This window comes from Bos taurus, chromosome 1 (genome assembly GCF_002263795.3).
Source record: "Bos taurus isolate L1 Dominette 01449 registration number 42190680 breed Hereford chromosome 1, ARS-UCD2.0, whole genome shotgun sequence".
Lineage (NCBI taxonomy): Eukaryota > Metazoa > Chordata > Mammalia > Artiodactyla > Bovidae > Bos > Bos taurus.
This window is the reverse complement of record NC_037328.1, coordinates 148620837-148643182: the sequence shown is the minus strand read 5'-3', so window position 1 is coordinate 148643182 and position 22346 is coordinate 148620837. Positions and strand designations below refer to the sequence as shown.

Genomic DNA, 22346 nt, shown 5'->3' with positions numbered 1-22346 from the left:
CCCAGGGACGGGGGAGCCTGGTGGGCTGCCGCCTGTGGGGTTGTGCAGTCGGACACGACTGAAGCGACTTAGCAGCAGCAAGTATCATGCTAACCAGAACTGCAGCCCCAGCCAAACTGCCTCATCTCATATTACCTTTCCCCATCAGTGTAATTTACAGACTCCTCGATGTTACTTGAAGTTGATACATCAGCTCCTACTTGTCCACTTGCAGATTTTAATTGTTCAATTTCAGCTTTCAGTTCTTCACACTGCGAACGGATTTGTGATTTTTCCACTTCCAATAATTCAATCTGACAAAAAATTAATTTTATAACTGTAAAATTTTAAAATACTACTATCAAAGTGCAAATTTAAGCTAAGAAATGTACAAAACCCTGCTTGATGAAAATCTCCATCAAAAAATTAAGACACTACCCTAGTGGCTCAGACAGTAAAGAATCTGCCTGCAATCCAGGAGACCTGGTCTGGAAAGAACCCCTGGAGACAGGAATGGCAACCCACTCCAGTATTCTTGCCCGGAGAATTCTATGGACACAAGAGCCTGGCAAGCTACAGTCTACGGGATCGCAAAGAGTCGGATATGACTGAGCGATTAACACTTTCACTTTACACTCAAAAAGAAAACCAAGAAAACGTAGACAAAAAACAGCATGCTATAAAGTTTCACTTGTTTAGTTTCACTTAAAGGAAGACCTACAAGACCTTTTAGAACCAACACCATAAAAGATGTCCTTTTCATCATAGGGCACTGGAATGCAAAAGTAGGAAGTCAAGAGCCTGGAGTAACAGGCAAATTTGGCCTTGGAGTATAAAATGAAGCAGGGAAAAGGCTAATAGAATTTTGCCAAGAGAATGCACTGGTCATAGCAAACACCCTCTTCCAACAACACAAGAGACGACTCTACACATGGACGTCACCAGATGGTCAACACTGAAATCAGATTGATTATATTCTTTGCAGCCGAAGATGGAGAAGCTCTACACATTCAACAAAAACAAGACCGAAAGCTAATTGTGGCTCAAATCACGAACTCCTTATTGCAAAATTCAGACCTGAATTGAAGAAAGTAGGGGAAACCCACTAGACCATTCAGGTACGACCTAAATCAAATCCCTTATGCATATACAATGGAAGTGACAAATAGATTCAAGGGATTAGATCGGATAGACAGAGTGCCTGAAGAACTATGGATGGAGGTTTGTGACATTCTACAGGAGGTGGTGATGAAAACCATCCCCAAGAAAAAGAAATGCAAGAAAGCAAAATGGCTGTCTGAGGAGGCCTTACAAATAGTTGGGAAAAGAGAAGCTAACGGCAAAGGAGAAAAGGAAAGATATACCCATATGAATGCAGAGTTCCAAAGAATAGCAAGGAGAGATAAGAAAGCCTTCCTCGGTGAACAATGCAAAGAAACAGAGGAAAACAATAGAATGGGAAAGACTAGAGATCTTTTCAAGAAAATAAGAGATATCAAGGGAATATTTCAAGCAAAGATGGGCACAATAAAAGACAGAAACAGTATGGACCTAACAGAAGCAGAAGATATCATGAAGAGGTGGCAAGAAAACAGAACTGTACAAAAAAAGATCCTCACGACCCAGATAATCACAATGTGTGATCACTGACCTAGAGCCAGACATCCTGGAATGTGAAGTCAAGTGGGCCTCAGGAAGTATCACTACGAACAAAGCTAGTAGTGGTGACAGAATTTCAATTGAGGCATTTCAAATCCTAAAAGATTATGCTGTCAAAGTGCTGTACTCAATATGCCAGCAAATTTGGAAAACTCAGCAGTGGCCACAGGACTGGAAAAGGTTAATTTTCATTCCAATCCCAAAGAAGGGCAATGCCAAAGAATGTTCAAACTACTGTACAATTGCACTAATTTCACATGCTAGCAAAGTAATGCTCGAAATCCTTCAAGCTAGGCTTCAAAAGTTTGTGAGCCAAGAACTTTCAGATGTACAAGCTGGATTTAGAAAAGGGAGAGGAACCAGACATCAAATTGCCAACATCCAATGGACCAGAGAAAAAGCAAGAGAATTCCAGAAAAATATTTACTTCTGCTTCACTGACTATGCTAAAGCCTTTGACTGTGTGGATCACAACAAACTGTGGAAAATTCTTAAAGAGGTGGGAATACCAGACAGACTACCTTACCTACCTCCTGAGAAACCTGTATGCAGGTCAAGAAGCAAAGAGTTAAAAACAGACATGAAACAATGGACTGGTTCAAAACTGGAAAAGAAGTACGTCAAGGGTATATATTGTCACCCTGCTTATTTAACTTACATGCAGAGTAATGCAAAATGCCAGGCTGGATGAAACTCAAGACTGCGGGGAGAAATATCACTAACCTCAGATATGCAGATGAAACCACCCTAATGGCGGAAAGCTAAACAGCCTCTTGATGACGGTGAAAAAGGAGAGAGAAAAAGCTGGTTTAAAACTCATCATTCAAAAAACAGAAGATTATAGCATCTGGTCCTGTTACTTCATGGCAAATAGATGGGGAAAAAGTGGAAACAGTGACAGATTTTATTTTCCTGGGCTCCAAAATCACCAGGGATGGTGACTGCAGCCATGAAATTAAAACACACTTTCTTCTTGGAAGAAAGTTATGACAAACCTAGACAGCCTATTAAAAAGCAGAGACATCACTTTGCCAACAAAGGTCCAAAGAGTCAGAGCTATGGTTTTTCTAGTCGTCACGTACGGATGTGAGAGTTGGCCCATAATGAAGGCTGAGTGCTAAAGAACTGATGCTTTTAAATTGTGGTGCTGGAGAAATCTCTAGAGAGTCCCTTGGACTGCAAGGAGATCCAATCAGTCCACCCTAAAGGAAATCAGTCCTGAATATTCATTGGAAGGACTGATGCTGAAGCTGAAACTCCAATCCTTTGGCCACCTCATGTGAAGAACCGACTCATTTGAAAACACCCTGATGCTGAGAAAGATTGAGGACAGGAGAAGGGGATGATAGAGGATGAGATGGTTGGATAACATCATCAACTTGATGGACATGAGTTTCAGCAAGGTCAGGAGTTGGTGACGGACAGGGAAGCCTGGTGTGCTGCAGTCCATGGGGTCACCAAGAGTCGGACACGACTTAGTGGCTGAACAACAATAACAAACATCGTCATCTACCTCATATGGTTATTTTCAAGCTTACAAATAACATGGAACTCCCAGCATATTAGTAACTGACTGTCTCAGGGCCAATCAGCAGGATGATCCCTTGTGGTACAGCAGGGTCCTGTATATACAGGACATTTACCAGACGTGGTCCCCACCCTTTCAATTCCATCACTGCCCATGCCTTCAAGATGCTGAAAGAACCACAATGACCTTATGCATTTCCAGATGCCCACATCAGGACCACTCCCAGTCGAGAACCAGTGGATTAGCAGGTAGTCGAGAAATGGAAATATTATGAAGCGATTTATTGCAATCTAGCAACTGGGGAGTTAAGGCTGGGATGCCCCTGGACACCTACACCTCTCCTTACGCTGAGGGATAGAACTCACCTCGCTTTTATACTGGTCCCTCTCAACACTGCATTTGTCCAGCTGTCTAAATACGTCATCAAGCTGCACAACCATTTCGTCCACCTCACTTTTACTCTCACTACTGGAACACTGACTGCATTCAGCCTTTACATGTTGCAAAGCACTACACTGCTTTTTCAGCCTTTCGATTTCTTCCAAGGCTTGACGATACTGAGACACCACATGGTCTGGACTTTCAGGTTTACCGTTAATACTTTCCAGTAAAAATACAGCATCAGTTTCAGTAGACTGATGGCAAGTTTCCTTCTTCACGTATTTGTTATTCATTTCCAGTATCCTCTGCTGTAACACGTTGATTTGTTCAGTGAACATGTGGCACTGTCTTTTATAATTTTCTTTTTCTTGGGTAACGAGAAGCAGCTCATTTCTTAGTTCATTTAACTTGCAACTAGCGTCACTAGCAGATTTATCAAAGGTTCCCTGGGTTTCATGTGTCTTTCCTTCAGTTTCCACACAGGCTGGCAGTGCGGCTGTGTCATTTCTTACATCTATTGCATCTTCAACAGTCTCTTCCTTTTTAACGACTAAACTTGGCACTTCAGTCTGGGTGGCTGTGGTAGTTCCCTGATCACACTGGGATGTCGAAGTACCTGTGGAGCCAGTCTGGCCACAAGGTTCACTGTCACCCACAGGCTCCACTTCCACACCACTCTGCTCCATGGGGCTCTGCTGCAATTTCACTTCAGTATCATCATCTCCTGCAGGCTTGGGAGTGCTGTTTTCTTCTAAGATGATGACATCTTCATCATCATCATCATCTTGATGAGAATTTTCAAATACTTGATTACTCAATCTCCGATTCTTTGCATTCAAAATTGAGGAGCGAGTAGGGAGTCTTCGTTTCAGGCTGGAAAAAATTTCATATATGAAATATAGGATTATAAAATGTAGATATGGAAAAAAATAAGATGACCTTGAAGTAATCTATCTTGAATTCTAAGAAATGCCCACGTTCATTTTTTTAAACAATATATTTGCAGAATATTTTGAATATCAAAATATCAAAAGAAAAATATCAATGATTTAATAAAGCAGAGATTATTGTCTCCTTTTACAGATGAGGAAACAAGACTATTAAGACCTCTTCAAAGTACCACATCCTTATACTGCCAATTTATCTCATTTGATGTCTTCTGGCATTTCAATTTAACATCTTGAAACAGAATACCACCACTCACCCCAGGAGTGCTGTCTGTAACCTAGAGGTCACTGAATGGCACTGCCATTCCCATCTGTCCATCGTAATTCCATCAACATTCAGGGATCAAAGGTGGGTCACAAGGTAAACCAGCATGCCCTACCCTTTCATGGAAAACAATTTCCCCTGCATTAAAAACTGCCTTGTTTTCTTCATCTGATTAGTTTTCTGTGAATTTATCACCAATTGATCACTTTTTGTCCCACCTAAGAAGGATATTTGTACTGATTTGCCACTTGGGTCTTAGGTGTTAAGACCTCATTTCTCGAGAAAGATCTCCCCTTTCCTTAGGCTTACTCTCTCGTATGGGGGTGGGGCATAATCTTCAATAAGAACTTGAGAAAGGGTACACATGACATAAAAAATGTAAAATATTGCACAGTGAAAATATTCTTTTCACCTCTCAAGTTCACTAATGGTTTGGTTTTTATACAGACTTCCAGGTTGGGAATTACTTTCTCGAAACTCTAAAAGCATCATCCCATCATTATCTTCCAGTCACTGTTCCTGCCACTCTGATTCCTGATCTTTTGAATATAGCCTGCATTCTCTCTTAAACAAAAAATTCTTTTCCCCAAGTGCTTTAAAACTTCATGATGATATTTCTTATCTTTCCCCAGACATTACACTGTGGAAATTAAGCCTTTCTTCCATTATTTCCTCCCTTCTCTGATGTCCCATTTTGGAATACCCTTATTCAGAGGTTGGTCCCTCCAGTACCCTGTCTTCTGTTTCCTGTCTTCCATTTATCTCCTCCTTCTGGGAGAGTTACCTGTTAAACATCTGCCCAGCTCTAAGTTAGTTCCGCATGGTCTCTTCTGCTCCCTTTGTTTGAGCTATGTGCCTCTGGGGACCCTCGGCTATATCTCTATTTCGGACTGGAAGCAGTGAGGGCTGGGTGTGGGAGCCCAAGGAAGCCATCATCATCACCTAGGGCCTTCCTCTTGGGAGCCAGGGAGGGGAGGAGGGGAGACAGGCTCCTCACCATTCAGTATTCAAACACTCCCCGACTCCTTCTGCTTCCGAAACAGTGGCAGTGAAAGCTGCTCCAGAGAGTAAGCTCCCTACCTTCTGACAGAGGAAGAGCAGCAGCACTTCTGGCCTTTGCAGGCTGTGAAAAGGCCCAGGGAACTACCCTCCCCTGAACTCTCATAGTAGCCTCCTGGTCTTACCCCCAGTTTCCCACCTTCAGAAATGTCCAGTGCTTCCAAGTTCTGAGACAGTCTAGTGATCCAAGCAGTTGAGCATTTAATTAGAAGTTGCCCTGTTCTTTTTCTTACCAGGCTAATTCCTATTTGTTTGTCAAGACTTAGTTTAGGGACCATCTCCCCATAGACTTTGGCTCTATGAATTTAGGAACAGAGGTTTACAAATGAAAAATCTCGCTCTGTTCTCTTCTACCATTTTGGTGGCTATGTGTGTGCACTCAAGTCGCTTCAGTCCTGTCTGACTCTTTGCGACCCCATGGACTGCAGCCTGCCAGGCTCCTCTGTCCACAGGATTCTCCAGGCAAGAATACTGGAGTGGGTTGTCATACCCTCCTCTAGTGATGGTAGTCACTTTTAAAGATAAATTCTATTACCTTGTCTGTAAACATTACAAAAAATTTACTTTTTTCTTACTTTGTCTGGAACCAGCTTTATGAAGAAAAGCCAAGAATATCATGGAGACTAGTTTAAAAAAATTCACACATGTTCTCAGTTAAGCAGCAATCCAGCCACAAAACAAGATCTCAAAATGCAGGCTATATATAAACAGCAAACTATTTCAAAACATGCCCTCCATGATGTATATATGCATAAAGGCAGTTATTTTGAATCTTTTCTCAACTTTCAAAAATTCTTTTGAAGGCCTTCCCTGGCGGCTCAGTGGTAAAGAATCCACCTGCGAGTACAGGAGACGTGGGTTCAATTCCTAACCCAGGAGGATCCCACATGCCTTGGGGCAGCGGGGCCCACACACCACAACTGCTGGGTCCACATGCTATGACTACCGAAGCCCGCCAGCCCTGGAGCCTGCTCCACAAGTAGAGGGGCCACTGCACGACGAGAGGCTCGTGCACCGCAACTAGAGAAAAAGCCCTCGCGGTGGCGAAGACCCAGCACAGACAAAAAGAAATTAACAAATTAAAGAAAAACCTCTCAGAACGTCTGGTATCACTATTTCAGAGAATCTCGTTTCAGTGTTTCTCTTCAAACAACAAATCCATACAGAGTCTGATGTATTAGTTAACTGGCATCACAGTCTTCATTCTTCACCTGTGTTCCTTCTATTCACTTTGTAAAGGCAACCTGTGCAGAGTACTGCTTTTAGAATTTCAGGAACCAACCTAGCACCGCCTCATCATAAAGCATTCCCTGACCATTCCAGTCAAGAGCGCTAACTGTTCACTTCAGGTTATCATACATCTTTCTCTCCTTCTTCATTCCACTCATCCAAGTACATAACATGTCACGGGCTATGCTGAGAACGTATGGGTCACAGCTGACATTATACTGTTGCACTGTGAGCTGCCATTGCTTCGTGTTCTTCTTTACTCAGATACCGATAATCTTAAAAGCAGGAATTTCCTCACTATACAGAACTGCAAAGAAGTGACAATACGATCAATTTCCACAATGAAAAAAAATATTCTTTTAATTGATTTAAACAGTAACATAAGTAGGGTAGAGGTAAGTTTAGACAATAAAAGCAAAATACCTCATCCTTATGGCTTCCCTTGTGGCGCAGCAGTAAAGAATCCGCCTGCCCACCCAGGAGACATGGGTTTGATTCCTGGATCGGGAAGATCCCCTGGTTTAGGAAATGGCAACCCACTCCAGTATCCTTGCCTGAGAAATCCCATGGACAGAAGGAGCCTGGAGCGCTACAGTCCATGGGGTTGCAAAAGAGTCGGACATGACTTAGCAACTGAACAAAAACCAACTCATCCGTAAGAATTGTTTAATATGCGTATAAACTACACTTTCTTAGCAGTGCATTATTGCCATAAAAGTGTCAAGTAAAGGCTGTCTCATACTTGTTTCCCAAGTCGAAAAACACATTTTAGCCACTGACCTGTTATTCTCAGGTTCAGACTGGGGTGAACCCCGATGATGATTTATAAGCCTTGTTGAGTAAGTATTTGCTACTTCTGAAAGATGTCCTCGTGGAACACCTTCCTTAACGGGAGTAAAGGTTTGACTTGACACAGGGGTTTTTGGAAACAGGAGTTCGGCATGAATCTGTTGAAGGAAAAAAAAACTGATCTTAAGAAGAGATTTTAAAATGTGTCCTGTCCCAAACACAAAGTACTTTTTCCCCGTTCCCTAAACCAGAGGCACTGAGAACTATCCTAACCACGTGAGCTTGTGCTGTGTACACTGCACCAGGGAGCGACAAAGAGCCAAGTCCAGCCTGCAAGTGAGTCAAGACTGGTTTCGCATTTTTAAACGCATGAACAAAACAAAGAATGAATACGCCACGGAGACTGTATGTGGGGTCCACAGAGCCTAAAATACCACCTGGACTTTTACAGAAAGATCTGTTGACCTTGGATTATATAGAGAGCTTACACAGATACGTAATAAAAATATTTTTCCAAGAGAAAGAAACATAAATATAAAGGAAGATAAAGTCACAAAGACACTGCCTTTAAAAAACCTAAGCCCACTATTCTTTTTCTCCCAGTTCTGTTCTCACTCTCAAACCCTCAGCCTTTATATAAGAAAACATTTCAATGTATTGATAAGCATACATATACCAATGCAGCAGCCCACAACTTCCTATATAAGAAGTACAACTACCTACTTAACACACCAAAAAAAAGCTCACCACCATTAAGCAAGATAGGGCTATGGGATTAAGAGAGGCAAATTACTATATATAAAAGAGACAAGCAATAAGGATATATTATTGAACAGCACAGGAAACTATAGCCATTGTTTTGTAGTCACTTTTATTGGAGTATTATCTGTAAAAATTCTGAATCACATGCTGCACACCAGAAACTAATATTACAAAATAAACTATACTTTCAATTAAAAAAAGAGAGAGAACAGGAGGGAGGGTCAATGATGTAGCTTTGGTCTAAGTCAGTACTAGAATGCAGCCCCCTGGGTGTTCCTATTAATTTTTCCTTGACTGTCTACCTAATGAGAAGATTCTTAAAAGAACATCTGTCTTTCCCCAGATGCCCAACTTAAGAATAAATTGAACCATCTGAGTGAAGTTGTTGGGTTAGGAAGTCAGGGTTGGGAAAGAGGGTAAGAAGTGGGTACAAGAAGAGAGAGAATGTGAACTCAATGAACAAGATTGCTTCAATCTGCTATATAACTCCTAAGTTTAAAGTTGAGTACTAAGTTAATCACCACCCAATCCAGGACACAGCTGTAACATGGAAGGCCTCATTACCCGAGGGGCTGTTTCCAGTTGTCTGATCCTGAACTTTTCCCTGTCTCTTAAAAAAAAAAAGAGAGAGAGAAAAAAGAAAAAGAAAAATGAACAAATTTAAATTTACTTCATTTTCCAATTGTTTTCCAATGACATACTTGCCACTTCTACTAAGTCACTAAGACAGGTAGGTACACTGAACTCTGCTTCAGTGTCCTTATAATCAGGGCTGAGCCCTAGGCAGGTAGGTGCTTTCTACCTCTTATCTCAGTAACACCCTAATGTCTTCCAATCTTGCTTCAAACTTTATCTTCAAGAATAGTGCACTATAAATCTTCATGAACTCGACCTTCCACGAGCAGTACATAAGCCTAATGTTCCCCGTGGCTCACTGCTGTTCCCAGCTTCTCTCTACACCTCTATTCTCCATTAGGTCCATTCACATTATTTACTCTGGTTAAGCTGAACAAACCATTGCTCTCCACCCAACAAATCCCATTGCTCTCCACCCAACAAATTCCACCCATCAGGAATTTTCCTGATCCATGTCCCCAGCCAAAGGAATTTATCCTTATGGGCTTCTTCACAGGACAGAGTCAGGCCTTTTACAGGAGTCGTCAACTTCACACTGGTAACAACACACGTTTCACCTTCTCTGTTAAAAGGGCTGTATTCACTTCTGATTCATTGGTGTTTAGCCCAAAAAGACAAAACTATACCACATATGCAAAGTATCTTGTAGACAGGACAGCAATAACCAGCAGGTATCCACAGCATAAACTTAAAAAGCACTTGATGGTATACACTCCACATCTTGGAGTCATCTTTTGTGGCTATACTGCTGTCTCTCAGAGACGCACTGACTGATGCTGCAGACAAAGCACTGCGGATGATCTGGGTTTTATCCTCCCACATACATTAATATAACACTCACTTCTTTTTGTAGGTTTTCTCGTAAGTGGGATGCACCACATCTTCATCTTCAGGTTCTTCTGGAACGTCACAATTTCTAGTCAGAAAAATCACATGGGAATAACACGTCACCAGTGCCTATTCATACATCTTGAACAGTAGTTTCTGCCTTTCCAAAAAAGGGTACTACCAACTATATGGTACCTGAACTGTGGGTCAGGGTTATTGGAGCAATACCATTTTTCTGGAAGTTGATCTATCCCATCTGGTAATTTTCGCCACTTTAGACAGGAATCACATTGAACCCATGTCTGATCAGGACGTTTCCTGTAACAAAATAACAGCTCAATGTTAACATGGAAATACCGACCTAAGTATTAGGGCCTCCTTAGTGGCTCAGATGGTAAAGTGTCTGTCTGCAGTGCAGGAGACCTGGGTTTGACCCCTGGGTTGGGAAGATCCACTGGAGAAGGAAATGGCAGCCCACTTCAGTATTCTTGCCTGGAAAATCCCATGGACCAGGAGCCTGGTAGGTTATCGTCCATGGGGTCACAAAGAGTAGGACATGACTGAACGACTTCACTTTCACCGACCTAAGTACTTCACTGGACTTTCCACTGGACTTTCTCCCGCAAAATTCTATTAATTCTGTCCCTGAAAATTCCGTAACATACTACTTTGGTGGACAATTAGTTTTTAAAAACAATTCTGGCTACTATTGAAGTGACAGACTAATTTAAACAAAGTGATTTAAATGTCTTGTTTAATAGCACATTATTAATTTTTTTCTATAGTAAGAACTCAAAAACCTAAGAAAATACTACAAATGACTTACTCTGAAATTCATATTAAGTTAGCATCTGTAGTGTCAAATCCAATATACTTCTTAGCACAATAACAACTCAAGTACAGAAAATAGGCAAGTTGTGTTATTGCAGTTTAAGCAATTTTCATAACTGTATTACATTTTACCCTCTACTATAGCATATCTCTGAACAACTTAAATTTGCGTATTTCTTTAGTTCATAAAATAAGGCTTTCACATTTTTATCATTCAAAAATTACTATGATCCTGCAAAGAATTTACGTAGACTCATTTAACATACAAATAATTCACCTTAACGCTAGTAACTTTTAAAATCTAGTTTTAAAAAATACATTTAAATGGTTTTATAGAAACTTCAAACAATCCAAAATTTTATAGAGTAAATATAAACCCCTTGTTTCAGGAGGTTATTATTGCTTACTTCTTTAATCCTGGTAGAAATTTTCTATGCTTATAAAAGTATGCATATGAATGTGGACAATAAAAAACCTACACAATGGAAAAATTAAGACACTGAGTTGCATCCTTTTTGTTTTCCGTTATCTATCTTGGACATCCTTCCATCAGTACACAGAGTTATTATTCATTCAGAGGGCTTATGTGTTTCACTGTGGAGCACTATTATCTTTTCATTCTTACAACTCTACGAGGTAAAGACTATTACTGTTCCCATTTTACAAATGATAAAATGGAAGCTTGTAAGAGGTCAAATAACATGTTCAATGTCACACAGCTACTTAAGCAAGAACTACAATGTAATCTGAAATCTGGCTTTAGGCTCTCGATCCTATTACACAAGACCAGAGATTTTCAAACTATGAGATACAACCCATTAGTGGATCATGAAGTCACTTTAGTGGGTCAAGATGAGCATTTTTAAATAAAATAAGTGTTATCAACACTAATAATACAGGTAAATACTGTTTCAAGAATCTTTTGTATATAAATGCATATGTTCATCTTACAGTATGCTGATTTGAGCTGTGGGACTTATTTCTTACCATGAATTAGATTCCAAAGTTTATGAACACTGTACAACCGCCAGCCCTCCAATACCATATCCTGATATTAAAGTCAATAATTTTTTAAATGTACTTACTGAATATCTTCAACTGGCAAGTTTAGAGGATATTCTGCATGTTTTTTCACTTTCATTTCATTCCAGTAATCATTCAGCTTATCTCCTAGTGCTGTTATTGTTAACCTCAAAAAGAAGTAAATTATAAAATCAATTCAAGAAAAAAAAAATGATAAAGATTAAATCTCTGTCAAACACAAAGAAAGCATAAGCAACCTAGTATTTATTGATCATGTGAACACTAGGGAGTGGGGAGGGCAGAGTGGAAGGTTCTCCAAAATGTTCAGTTAAGTAACACTCAGAGTCATGGCAATCTTCTAAGTATCTTTAAAAGTTCATAGAACGGAGCCAGGGTCACCAGGAATAAGACAGAAAATACTAGTACTTCAGGTCCTCTGCTGAGAAAGTATGCTGCCAACCAACCCACCAACTACTTTCTGAATCTCAACCCGGTGGCCCTTCCGGAGGAGCTCCAGCTGTGCTCTCAGGCCACCCTCTTCGCTCCAGCAGCAGAGACTGTTCCAGCCTACACACACCCCTGGGCAGAGACAGGTTTCCTCTAAGGACAACTCAGCCCCACATCTCCTGCCAACAGCAGGCCATGTCTACAGACAGAGACTGATCGGGCCTTCTGGCAAGCTCCCTGCCACGGCAGGTACTGTGTTCCTGTGTCAGTCACAGCCTCTACCGGGATCTGAACCTCTGACTGCTGGGACTGGGAACCCTCTCCTAGTTCCTTTACTGTCTACTCTTTTTCAACCCAGAGGTAACAGTTGTATTTTTGCTCCTGACAGTTCTGGACAAGCTACTGTCCTTTTTAACCCTTTGAGCAATCACCTTCTACTACTGTGGTTAACAGCTCCTTATATTTTCTTTGTTTAAACAACAGAGGTAGCTGTAGTCTCAGGACTATACTCTGAATAATATAGTTATTGATTTTCTCTATCATGTGTTTCCTAATTTGCTGATTCTGCTATTATTCCTTTCCTTCCACTTTATTTGTTCTTTATTTATAAGAAGTTTGCATTCTATTCTGTAATATATGCTCATTAGGACAGCTGTTGGTGCTTCCTAAATTTACAAGTAAAATTGATGATCATATTTACTTTATGGCTTCTAATCCTTCTTAGAAGATAGGAGTATTTCTGTCTAAAGTACAGAGGACTAAACTTTCTTGATGTTCCCATCCAAGATGGAAATTTCTAGATTTTATACTACACAAAAAAATGTTACCAAGAAAGCATGAACTTCTTCTATTTAGTACAAATCTCAGAAATATTTCATTAGTAAAGACAGAGGAGAATATATTTCTATTTGTGATGGAGTAGAATATAATTCCTAGGGTGGAAAACAATGATTACATGTGTTTTCTAGGTAAGCCTCCCACAAAAGAAAAACAAATTTAGCTTAGAAAAAGTTAAGGAAGTATTTCCAAAATAAATTGTAAAAGTCAGTCATCAATCATTTTAATAGGTAACATACCTGTATTCATTAGTATAATCGAAATCTTGTTTATTATGAGTTGGTTTTAGGAAATAGCAGTCTATAATCCCCACTACTCCAACACCCATGTTGTTTGCCTGAAAAAGAAAATGAAATTGGCATTTTAAACATTAGATATGATACTCCTGCACTGCAGGTGGATTCTTTACCACCTGAGCCACAAGGGAAGCGCTTCATGATGCTCAAAACAATTATTCCTTCACCAAAATTTAAGAACTTTATGAAACATTTTCCTATATAATCTCATGATTCTTATGACATTTAGATTGAATAACAGTATCTGGAGTGTAACTTACTTCTGGGGGAGATAATTCCTAAAAATGTAATAGCTTTCCTCCAAAACCACTTCCACTGTCAAGCATTCACTTAAGACAAGTATTATCATTCCCAGTTTTATACAAGGGGAAAAAACCCCTCTCTACTGGGATGCAATATCTTAGCAGGCAGAAACCACAACTAACTCCTTCCTATATCAGGGCCTAGCAAAGGCTCTGGCACATTAATATTCCATACGTTTGCTAGATAGAAATTAAAGTCATTTATCCAAAGTTACATATTCAGTTGCTAATTGTGATGAAATAAAAACTTTAAATTCAACTGACATAATTTATTTTTTAAACCTGCTAGCTAAAATATTGAACTCAACATATCTGAATCATATTCTGATTATCTATATGTGATCAACATGTGTATTTTATTCGTAAGTGTAGCTGAGTCTAAGTACAATGATAAAAAGTAAAATACTGACACATAAAAAGAAAATTTTCATAGATACAGCTATAGTCAAAACCATAAAAACCTAATCACAATGTGACTCTACTAAAAGCCATCTGTGGTTCCTCATTTCATAAAAGTTGTAAATCACAGCACCCTTCACTTATAGTTCTTTTTTTTTTTTTTCCACTTATAGTTCTTTTCATGTTGTTTCTGGCCTTACCTTCCTCTCCCCCCATTACTGCATTCCCAATTACCATCTGGTCCAAAGTGAAGTGAAAGTCAGTCGTGTCTGACTCTTCGAGACCCCATGGATTATACAGTCTATGGAAGTCTCCAGGCCAGAATACTGGAGTGGGTAGCCGTTCCCTTCTCCAGGGGATCTTTCTAACCCAGGGATCGAACCCAGGTCTCTCACACTGCAGGGGATTCTTTAACATTGCTGGGTAGATTCTTTAACAGCTGAACCACCAGGGAAGCCCATCTGGTCCAAATAATCCCTTTAAGGTTGCCATTCTCTCAGAAGCCTCTTTCTTTTCCTTTGCAGACCTTCTTTTCTGGACCTAGAAAACTCTTGTTAGACTTTCCAAAACAGTAAATTAACTCAGTCTCCTCTCAATCACCACTTTCTCCAAGAAGCCCATTCTGATGCTCCAAGTGAAAGTGAAAGTTGGTCAGTCATGTCCAACTCTTTGTGACCCCATGGACTATACAGTCCCTGGAATTCTCCAGGCCAGAATACTGGAGTGGATAGCCTATCCCTTCTCCAATGGATCTTCCAGACCCAGGAATCAAACCGGGGTCTCCTGCACTGCAGGCGGATTCTTTACCAACTGAGCTATCAGGGAAGCCTGATGCTCCAAGGAGATACCATATTCCCCTCAGCAAAAAGAGCTCTGGGGGCATGTGTATCTTTTCCTCTTTTTCTGCTGACATCTAGCATGGCAAATCATACCAAATACTTAATAAATTGTTTACTGAATCCAAATACTGGACCAGTTCATCTTCTGGTACAGAAAAACATTAAAAGTTGGCTGTAAAAGCTTATTTCTTTATGAGGTCAAACTTAACCAAAAATAACACAAATTTAGCTGGGCTAGAAAAATGAGCTACACATCTTACTTATGTCAAATTCATTAAAAGAAAAAAAAAATGTGGATTTTGTAGCAGACCCTATTGGTTTTTTTGAATCCCAATTTGAAAAACTGAAGTATAGCTGATTAACAATACTATGCTAGTTTCAGGTATATGACACATCCAATATTTTTAATTATACTCCATTTAAAGTTACTATTAAATATTGGCTACATTTCCTCTGCTGTACAATACATCCTTATAGCTTATTTTATACATAGTAGTCTGCCTCTTAATCCCCTGCCTCATCTCTCCCCACCACCCTGTGCCCACTGGTAATCACTAGTTTCTTCTCCATATTTGAGTCTATTTCTGTTTCATCACATTTATTGAGTTGTTTATTTTTTTGATTCCACACGTAAATGATAATACAGTCTTTTGTCTTCACTAAGCATAATACTCTTCAGGTCCATCTACACTGTCGCAAAGAATTCAGAGTAAAATAAAATGAGCAGAAAATGAAAATCATGGAACTGGAAAACAAAATATGCCTGGACTTAAAATCTTTTTAACACAGCTGAATTTTAGAATTTAACACTAAATTCGTAGCACACACACATCAAAAAAACCTTTCTGTGGAAACATGTAAAAGATAAACAGACTGACACAGTAGGCAATGTTCATCATCCTAAACTGAACTCTACAAAAATGAAAGTGGTTTAGGAGGAAAATTCTAACATATTTAGGAACTAACTCCAGAAAAGTAAATCACCTATCAGATACTATTTTTTAGGCTACTGCAGCAACAATGAATTAAAATCGATCAATTTTATTCTCATACAAAATAATCCAGGATCCTTATCCAAGTGTAGCGACAAGATATGCATCTGTGCCTGAGAGCCACACTCATCTTTAGATCTAAGGCAAGCTACATATGAGCCCCAATTTCCTCATCTGTAAAACAGAGAAAATGCTCTGTCCTCCTTGTAAGATTATTCAAGACCAAATTAGTAAATAATACACAAGTGCTCTACGGTCAAGCCCCACACCAATGCTGTTAAAAACACTGATATTAGAAGTTGAGGCAAAGGCAGGGGGCTTCCATGGTGGTCCAGTGGCTAAGACTCCGCACTTTCAATGCATGGGGCCTGGGTTCGATCCCTGTTCAGGGACCTGGATCCCACGTGCCGCAACTAAAGATCCTATATGCCACAACGAAGAAATCCCACATCCCACAACTAAGAAACGGAGCAGCCAAATAAATACATATTTTAAGACAAATAAATAAAAATCATTAGGCAAAAAGCACATTATTTCATGTTTGACCCGAAACATGTTATCCTAACTTTTACAAAAGATTCAGACATTTTCAGATATAAGCTTACCCTTAACTGACATCCAACTTTTTCATAAGCTTTGATGAGTCTATTTCTGTGATACATCATTATTCCGTAATGATCTTTATTTCTGCAATTGAATCCAAAAGTAATTCTCACAGTTTTATTAGTCTTAAATGTTAAGGATTTCTGAACACACCATCTCACTTCCTTTAATTCATCCTCTCTATTTCATAGAGTTCAACAGTGCATAGAAAAGGGCAAAGTTGGACAGGATTAGAATCTGTTGTCAGGATAAAAAGAGAAGTGGGGAAGGGAAATACACTTGATCTCTCTCTCTCTCTCTCTCTATATATATATATATATACACACAGCATCGTAACAAAGTAAAGGATACTAAAAACTTGGGTCGATAAATATCACGTTCAATGTAGGCAAGACTCTTCGAAACTAGCTGGGTCTTTACTTTCTGTCCACGCAAGATGATCTGCATTCGTGGCTTTAGATATAATATACTGCAGTAAGCCTGCAAAGACACACAACAACTGACTGTCGTTTCTGAATAATTACCAATGCATTTGTTCAACATTACTTAATATGTTTTTAAAAAGAAAGCTACCACAGTGCTTTGACAATAAAATACTAACTCTTCAATAAAATACTACAGACTATAAAGGTGCTGTAGTTAGTATTGGATTACTGTATTAAAAACAAGCTCAATATACTGGAGCCAGTAAAAAGGGTTTACAGAAAACAATCAACTGACCCACATAGATGCTGATAAGTTATGTGGAAAAAAGTTTAAAAAGAGCATGTATGGTATAATCTCATTTTACCAGATGACCAGTGCAAGTCCAATGCATGAAGCAGGGCACTCCAAGTCGGTGCTCTGGGACAAACCAGAGAGGGGGGTGGAGGGGGGGGAATACATGTGCACCCGTGGCTGATTCATGTTGATATATGGCGAAAACCAATTAAAATAAATAAATAAATTTGTAAAAAATGTCTATATATACAAAAAAGGACCTATATTTTCTGACTCTGCTGTCAAAACATATATTGTTATTGTAATTTTAAAGCATCAATAAATTTTACTTGTGCAGAAATAAGCAAAAATCTAATATAAACAAAGGGGACTATTGTAAGTTTGAAAAGAAAAAGAAATGCAGCAGTATTTAACGGGAGTGGACAGACAACACTTTTTCCATATGGAACTGTAACAATCAGCAGTCATCCAAATGTGCTTTCAATTCTTTTATTTTTTAGTACCCTGACTGGGACCGAACCTGAACAATCAGTTTGAAAGCGCCGAGTCCTAACCACTGTGCTGTGAGGGTACATGTGTTTTTAATTCTTAATGCATCAGAGCTTAGATACTTGAGAATAGTAACCAAACTTAGCATCTTAAAACATGTTAGAATATGATCTCTTGTGCCTGCCTGCAAGCTATCAGAAGTCTCTAAAGGAAATGAAGTGAACAACTCAATAAGGATATATTAATATGAAAAATTCAATACGAAACTAAAATTTGAGCATTTCTCTCACTTTTTTCCTCCTGACTCCTGATTTCAAAAGTAGTGTTTTGTCACTTATAAAATTTATTACCGATATTTTAAGACATTTTACTTATAAAATTTATTACCGATATTTTAAGACATTTTACTTTGTGGTATACTAAAACTATTCCATCTGCTCTGGCTGTTTCTGGATATTCTTGAGAAAGGCTTTCTTAACCACTAAGGTACTTCCCTATCACACTGGGGTAAGGCAAGAAATAGGAACATCTGCCATTGTAATTGCTGAAATCTCAGAACAAGTTACATAGTAAAGCTGTCAATGTTAAATGTTAGCCTTAGCTTGGGTTGTGAGATAATTTTAATACAAAAAAAGGGAATGGGGCAAGTCTCTGGAGGTCTAGTAGTTAGGACTCTGCACTTCCACTGCAGGGGGCACGGAAGGCCTGTAGTTCCTGGCTTGGGAACGAAGATCTGACACGCCATGATGTGGTTGACCAAAAGGGAAAAAGGAGGGGGGCGGGGAGAGTCAGTATTGCATGTCTCACAGTGACTAAGAAACAGTAGTATTATCATATCAACATTATTATATTGAGATATTAATTCTTTCAATCTTAAAAGCATATTTCACTTTAAGGTCAAATCTGACATATATTTACCACAAAATTATATTAATGCACATTTTCTGTAGGCTATATGTAAAATTGCTTTAGAGTACCGATTAATGCATGTATTCTAGAATATTTTAATTTTTAAAAAGGACAATTTGGTATTTTGATTGAATTAACCAATATGGTCACCAGGGCATCTTGATTCAATATTCCCAATTCAAATAATTAATCACACAGTAAAAGAACTTTTACAACCACTGTAGACCTGATGACTTTGCAATTTAAAAACTTTTCTAAGAAAATAAAACAGCCAATGAGCATGACAAATTTAATACACTGTTTCATGTCTGAGACACTTTCATTTAGAGATTTCTGGCAGCATTTATAACACAAGTAGGTAATGTAATTTCCATCATTTGATGGTTTTCTCACTCCCACAGAGAGCAGAATACGCACCCTCAGGGAATAGTCACTCTCAGGGGCAATTTGGTCCATCCTTTCTTGCTTCTTGTACCCTTTCTTCCCTGCTGTCTCATCTAAATCTTCTGGGATTCTGATGTCATATTTATCCTTATCAAAATCAAACTCTGTTGCACTTTTGTAGCTGTAAAAAAAGTTTTTAAAGAGCTAAATATTAACTCCACCATAAGAGAAGCAAGCAAGTAACCTTTAGTTAACAAAACAAAGCACAAACAAATACATGGTAAGAGTCAAGATCTGAGGAGTTGGAGGGAGGAAGGAAGACAAGGAGTCCAGGAAGGTGCAGAAACTGTATTTACTCTCATGTTACCAGTGGGAATGTCAAATGAGAGAGCCACATTCTGATAGCATCCTAAAAAACTAAACAAGCAACTGCCATATGATCCAGCAATTACACTCCTGGGCATTTATCCAATAAAATGATGACCATATTCCCACAAAAACCTCTCTGCACTTATTTCACAGCTTTATTTGTAGTAACTGAAAATCGTAAACAACTAGATTGGTAAACACACTGTGGTCCAAGCATACAATGCAATACTACTGCTCAGCTAGAAAAAGGGAGCAAGCAGACACACGCAAGAACCTGAATCTTCAGAAAATTAAGCTGAATGAAAAAAGCCAATCCTAAAAGGTTTCACACTACATGATTCCAGTTATATAATAATATTCTTTAAAATGACAAAGACATAGAAATGGAAAAACATGTTAGCAGTTGGCAGGGATTAAGGAAGGAGTGGGTGTGGATATAAAAGGGTTCTTGAGTTGATGAAAATGTCCTTACTGTATCAATGTCAGTATCAACAGTACTATCTTAGTACAGTGTTCCAAGATGTTACCACTGGGGGGAACCTGGGGAAGGAGTACCTGAGATTTCTTACAACTACACAGGAGTCTGCAAGTACCTCAAAATTAAGTTTAAAAAAAAAAAATGGGGGTGAAGATGGGAGGGGTAGGGAAGAAAGGAAGAGAAAAGAAAAAGGGAATGCAAGAGGTCAGAAAAGCATAAGAATTAAAGGATTTTAAGATTATCACTTTTTCGGCTTAACTCCTATTGTTCAACAGATCAATCAGATCTCTCAATATTATACACTCACCCTAAAGTTCATAGCTTCATTTGGAAAGGATTTTATCCTCAGAAAGATTTAGCAACACAGAAGTCTCATCTATATTACTTTTCTCAACAGATGCTGAATCATGCTTAGCTTTATGTAATAAACCAAAAGGATTTTTCTAACTTTACCAAGTTGGGACCTGTTGGCTGGGCTTTATCTTGTCATGTCTTTTTTTTTTGAGGAGAGGGATGGTATAACCAAGAGCAAAAAAAAACAGTGCTATGTAGATAGAGTGGCAGGGCCAGGAAATTTATTTATAATAATATAAAATTATCTCAAATTGAAGCCAAAGAAGCCTCAATGAAACACTCTTGGGAAAAGGTAAATCATTAAATATGCCACAAAATGAGGAATACATTTCTTCCAATACATTTCTACTCGGTGTAACAATGGATGAACATAATGAAATTACTCCATGCACTTTACTTCCCAAATGGTTAACCAGCTGAGGGTTACCGTTTCATTTACCTTCTGAGATTCCAAATGATGATCCTGGTTCCCTTCTTGCCTATGATAGCATCAAGTTCTGCCAGTAACTGCTGTTCCTTAGAAAATAGAGAATGTTCCAGAATTGCAGCAAGGCTTGCTTTTGATTCTGTTGAATCTAATACCTGTCGTATATCGTAAGTTAAAGACTTAGACCAATAACATTTTTCAATTACAATATGGAAATCAACTCAAACTGAAAAACTACTAAATTATCCTCTAAATTTTAAAATCACAGCGTGATTTCAAATGAACAAGCAGTATGAACAAGTATATTATGACTCCTAACAAATTTAATGATTTCAAATATTTGAATGTTTATACAGAAGACATTTTCCTAAAGATATCTTGTTTTCCATGGTTGTTGGTGAAAATTTCAAGCCAGACCATAAGTCTTACTGACCACAAAAAGACTGAAATAAAAAGGTGAGCTCTGGGAAGCTTAATAAAAATGCAATCACCTTATATTGAGTATTTCCATGGCACAATTCCAACAGAGACCAGAGAGGGACAAACATTTAGCCCAGATGCAGAGTAGAAGCAGTGGATAGGAACAAGAGCTAGAATGGAAGGTATGATTTAAAAACAAGAACCAGAGGAGGCCAAAAGGATGGGATGGTCCAGACCACTTCCTCAGTTTCCATTTCAAAATCAAAAGGATATGTTGTTTGTTGAATGACACAATTGGGACAACAACATGTTCTGCTTTTATGACTTCCAAGTACGTCTGAGACAAGAAACCCACGCTCATGCTTTCTTCATTTTTGGTAAAAACCATTGCATCTTTACCCAAACGCATAGATCCTGACTTGAAGCCATTTCCATACAATCCAACTGGGACATGATCATTCATGGTGACTTTCTCACTGAAGCCAAAGCTAAAAAGAAAAAAGTATAAATTTCATTTATTTTAATTCAAACATTGTTAATATCAAGTAAAATGCCTAAGTTTGAATGTTGGCCCTGTCCTTGCTTGCTGGAAGATCTGTACTGATGTGTTTCCCCATCTTTTAAGTGAAGGAAGCCAAATCCACACTATAGGGATGTAAGGATTGTTGCTGTTTTTAGTCCCTCAGTCATGTCCCACTCTTTGTGACCCCATCGACTAGCCCACCAGGCTCCTCTGTCCATGGGATTTCCCAGGCAAGGATACTGGAGTGGTTGCCACACACACACTAAAACAGGAGTTCATTGCCTGGCACATCCTAACTAGATGGATGAACTAATTTAGGCTTCTGGGACCTTGAGATTTCACCTCTTCCTCCTGATGGGGAGAACCTGCCTTTTCTGGCGGCATACGGAGTGCTGGAGGACAGCAGAAGGGCCTCTGCTCCAAACCCTCCCTCTATCTCAATTCTGTACTATGTATTTTAGCTTCCATGTCAGGTACACCTGGCTTCATCCTGACATCCTATTCTTTGACCCTAGAGCCCAGGGCCTTACGGCTATGCTACTTCCTCATCCTTTGAATCACTTTAAATTTACTAGTTCTCATTCCCCAAAGTGTTAGGTTTTATTGGATATGGTAGCTAAAACTATCTTTCTACTAAAGCA

General features: G+C 39.0%; 1 protein-coding gene across 2 annotated transcripts in view; it reads right to left on the bottom strand.

Moving 5' to 3' along the window:
- MORC3 (MORC family CW-type zinc finger 3) overlaps window positions 1-22346 on the bottom strand; it is a 44214-nt gene that overhangs the window by 5919 nt on the left and 15949 nt on the right. For both annotated transcript variants that reach the window (XM_059889577.1, XM_059889576.1), the window contains exons 4-16: window positions 21458-21670; window positions 20775-20924; window positions 19168-19315; window positions 16984-17112; window positions 16635-16757; window positions 13441-13538; window positions 11980-12084; window positions 10259-10381; window positions 10077-10151; window positions 9164-9209; window positions 7829-7995; window positions 3532-4420; window positions 136-293 (exon numbers count right to left, since the gene is read on the bottom strand). In XM_059889577.1, coding sequence (XP_059745560.1) covers window positions 136-293; window positions 3532-4420; window positions 7829-7995; window positions 9164-9209; window positions 10077-10151; window positions 10259-10381; window positions 11980-12084; window positions 13441-13538; window positions 16635-16757; window positions 16984-17112; window positions 19168-19315; window positions 20775-20924; window positions 21458-21670 — 2424 coding nt within the window. The remainder of the gene's footprint in view (window positions 1-135; window positions 294-3531; window positions 4421-7828; window positions 7996-9163; window positions 9210-10076; window positions 10152-10258; window positions 10382-11979; window positions 12085-13440; window positions 13539-16634; window positions 16758-16983; window positions 17113-19167; window positions 19316-20774; window positions 20925-21457; window positions 21671-22346) is intronic.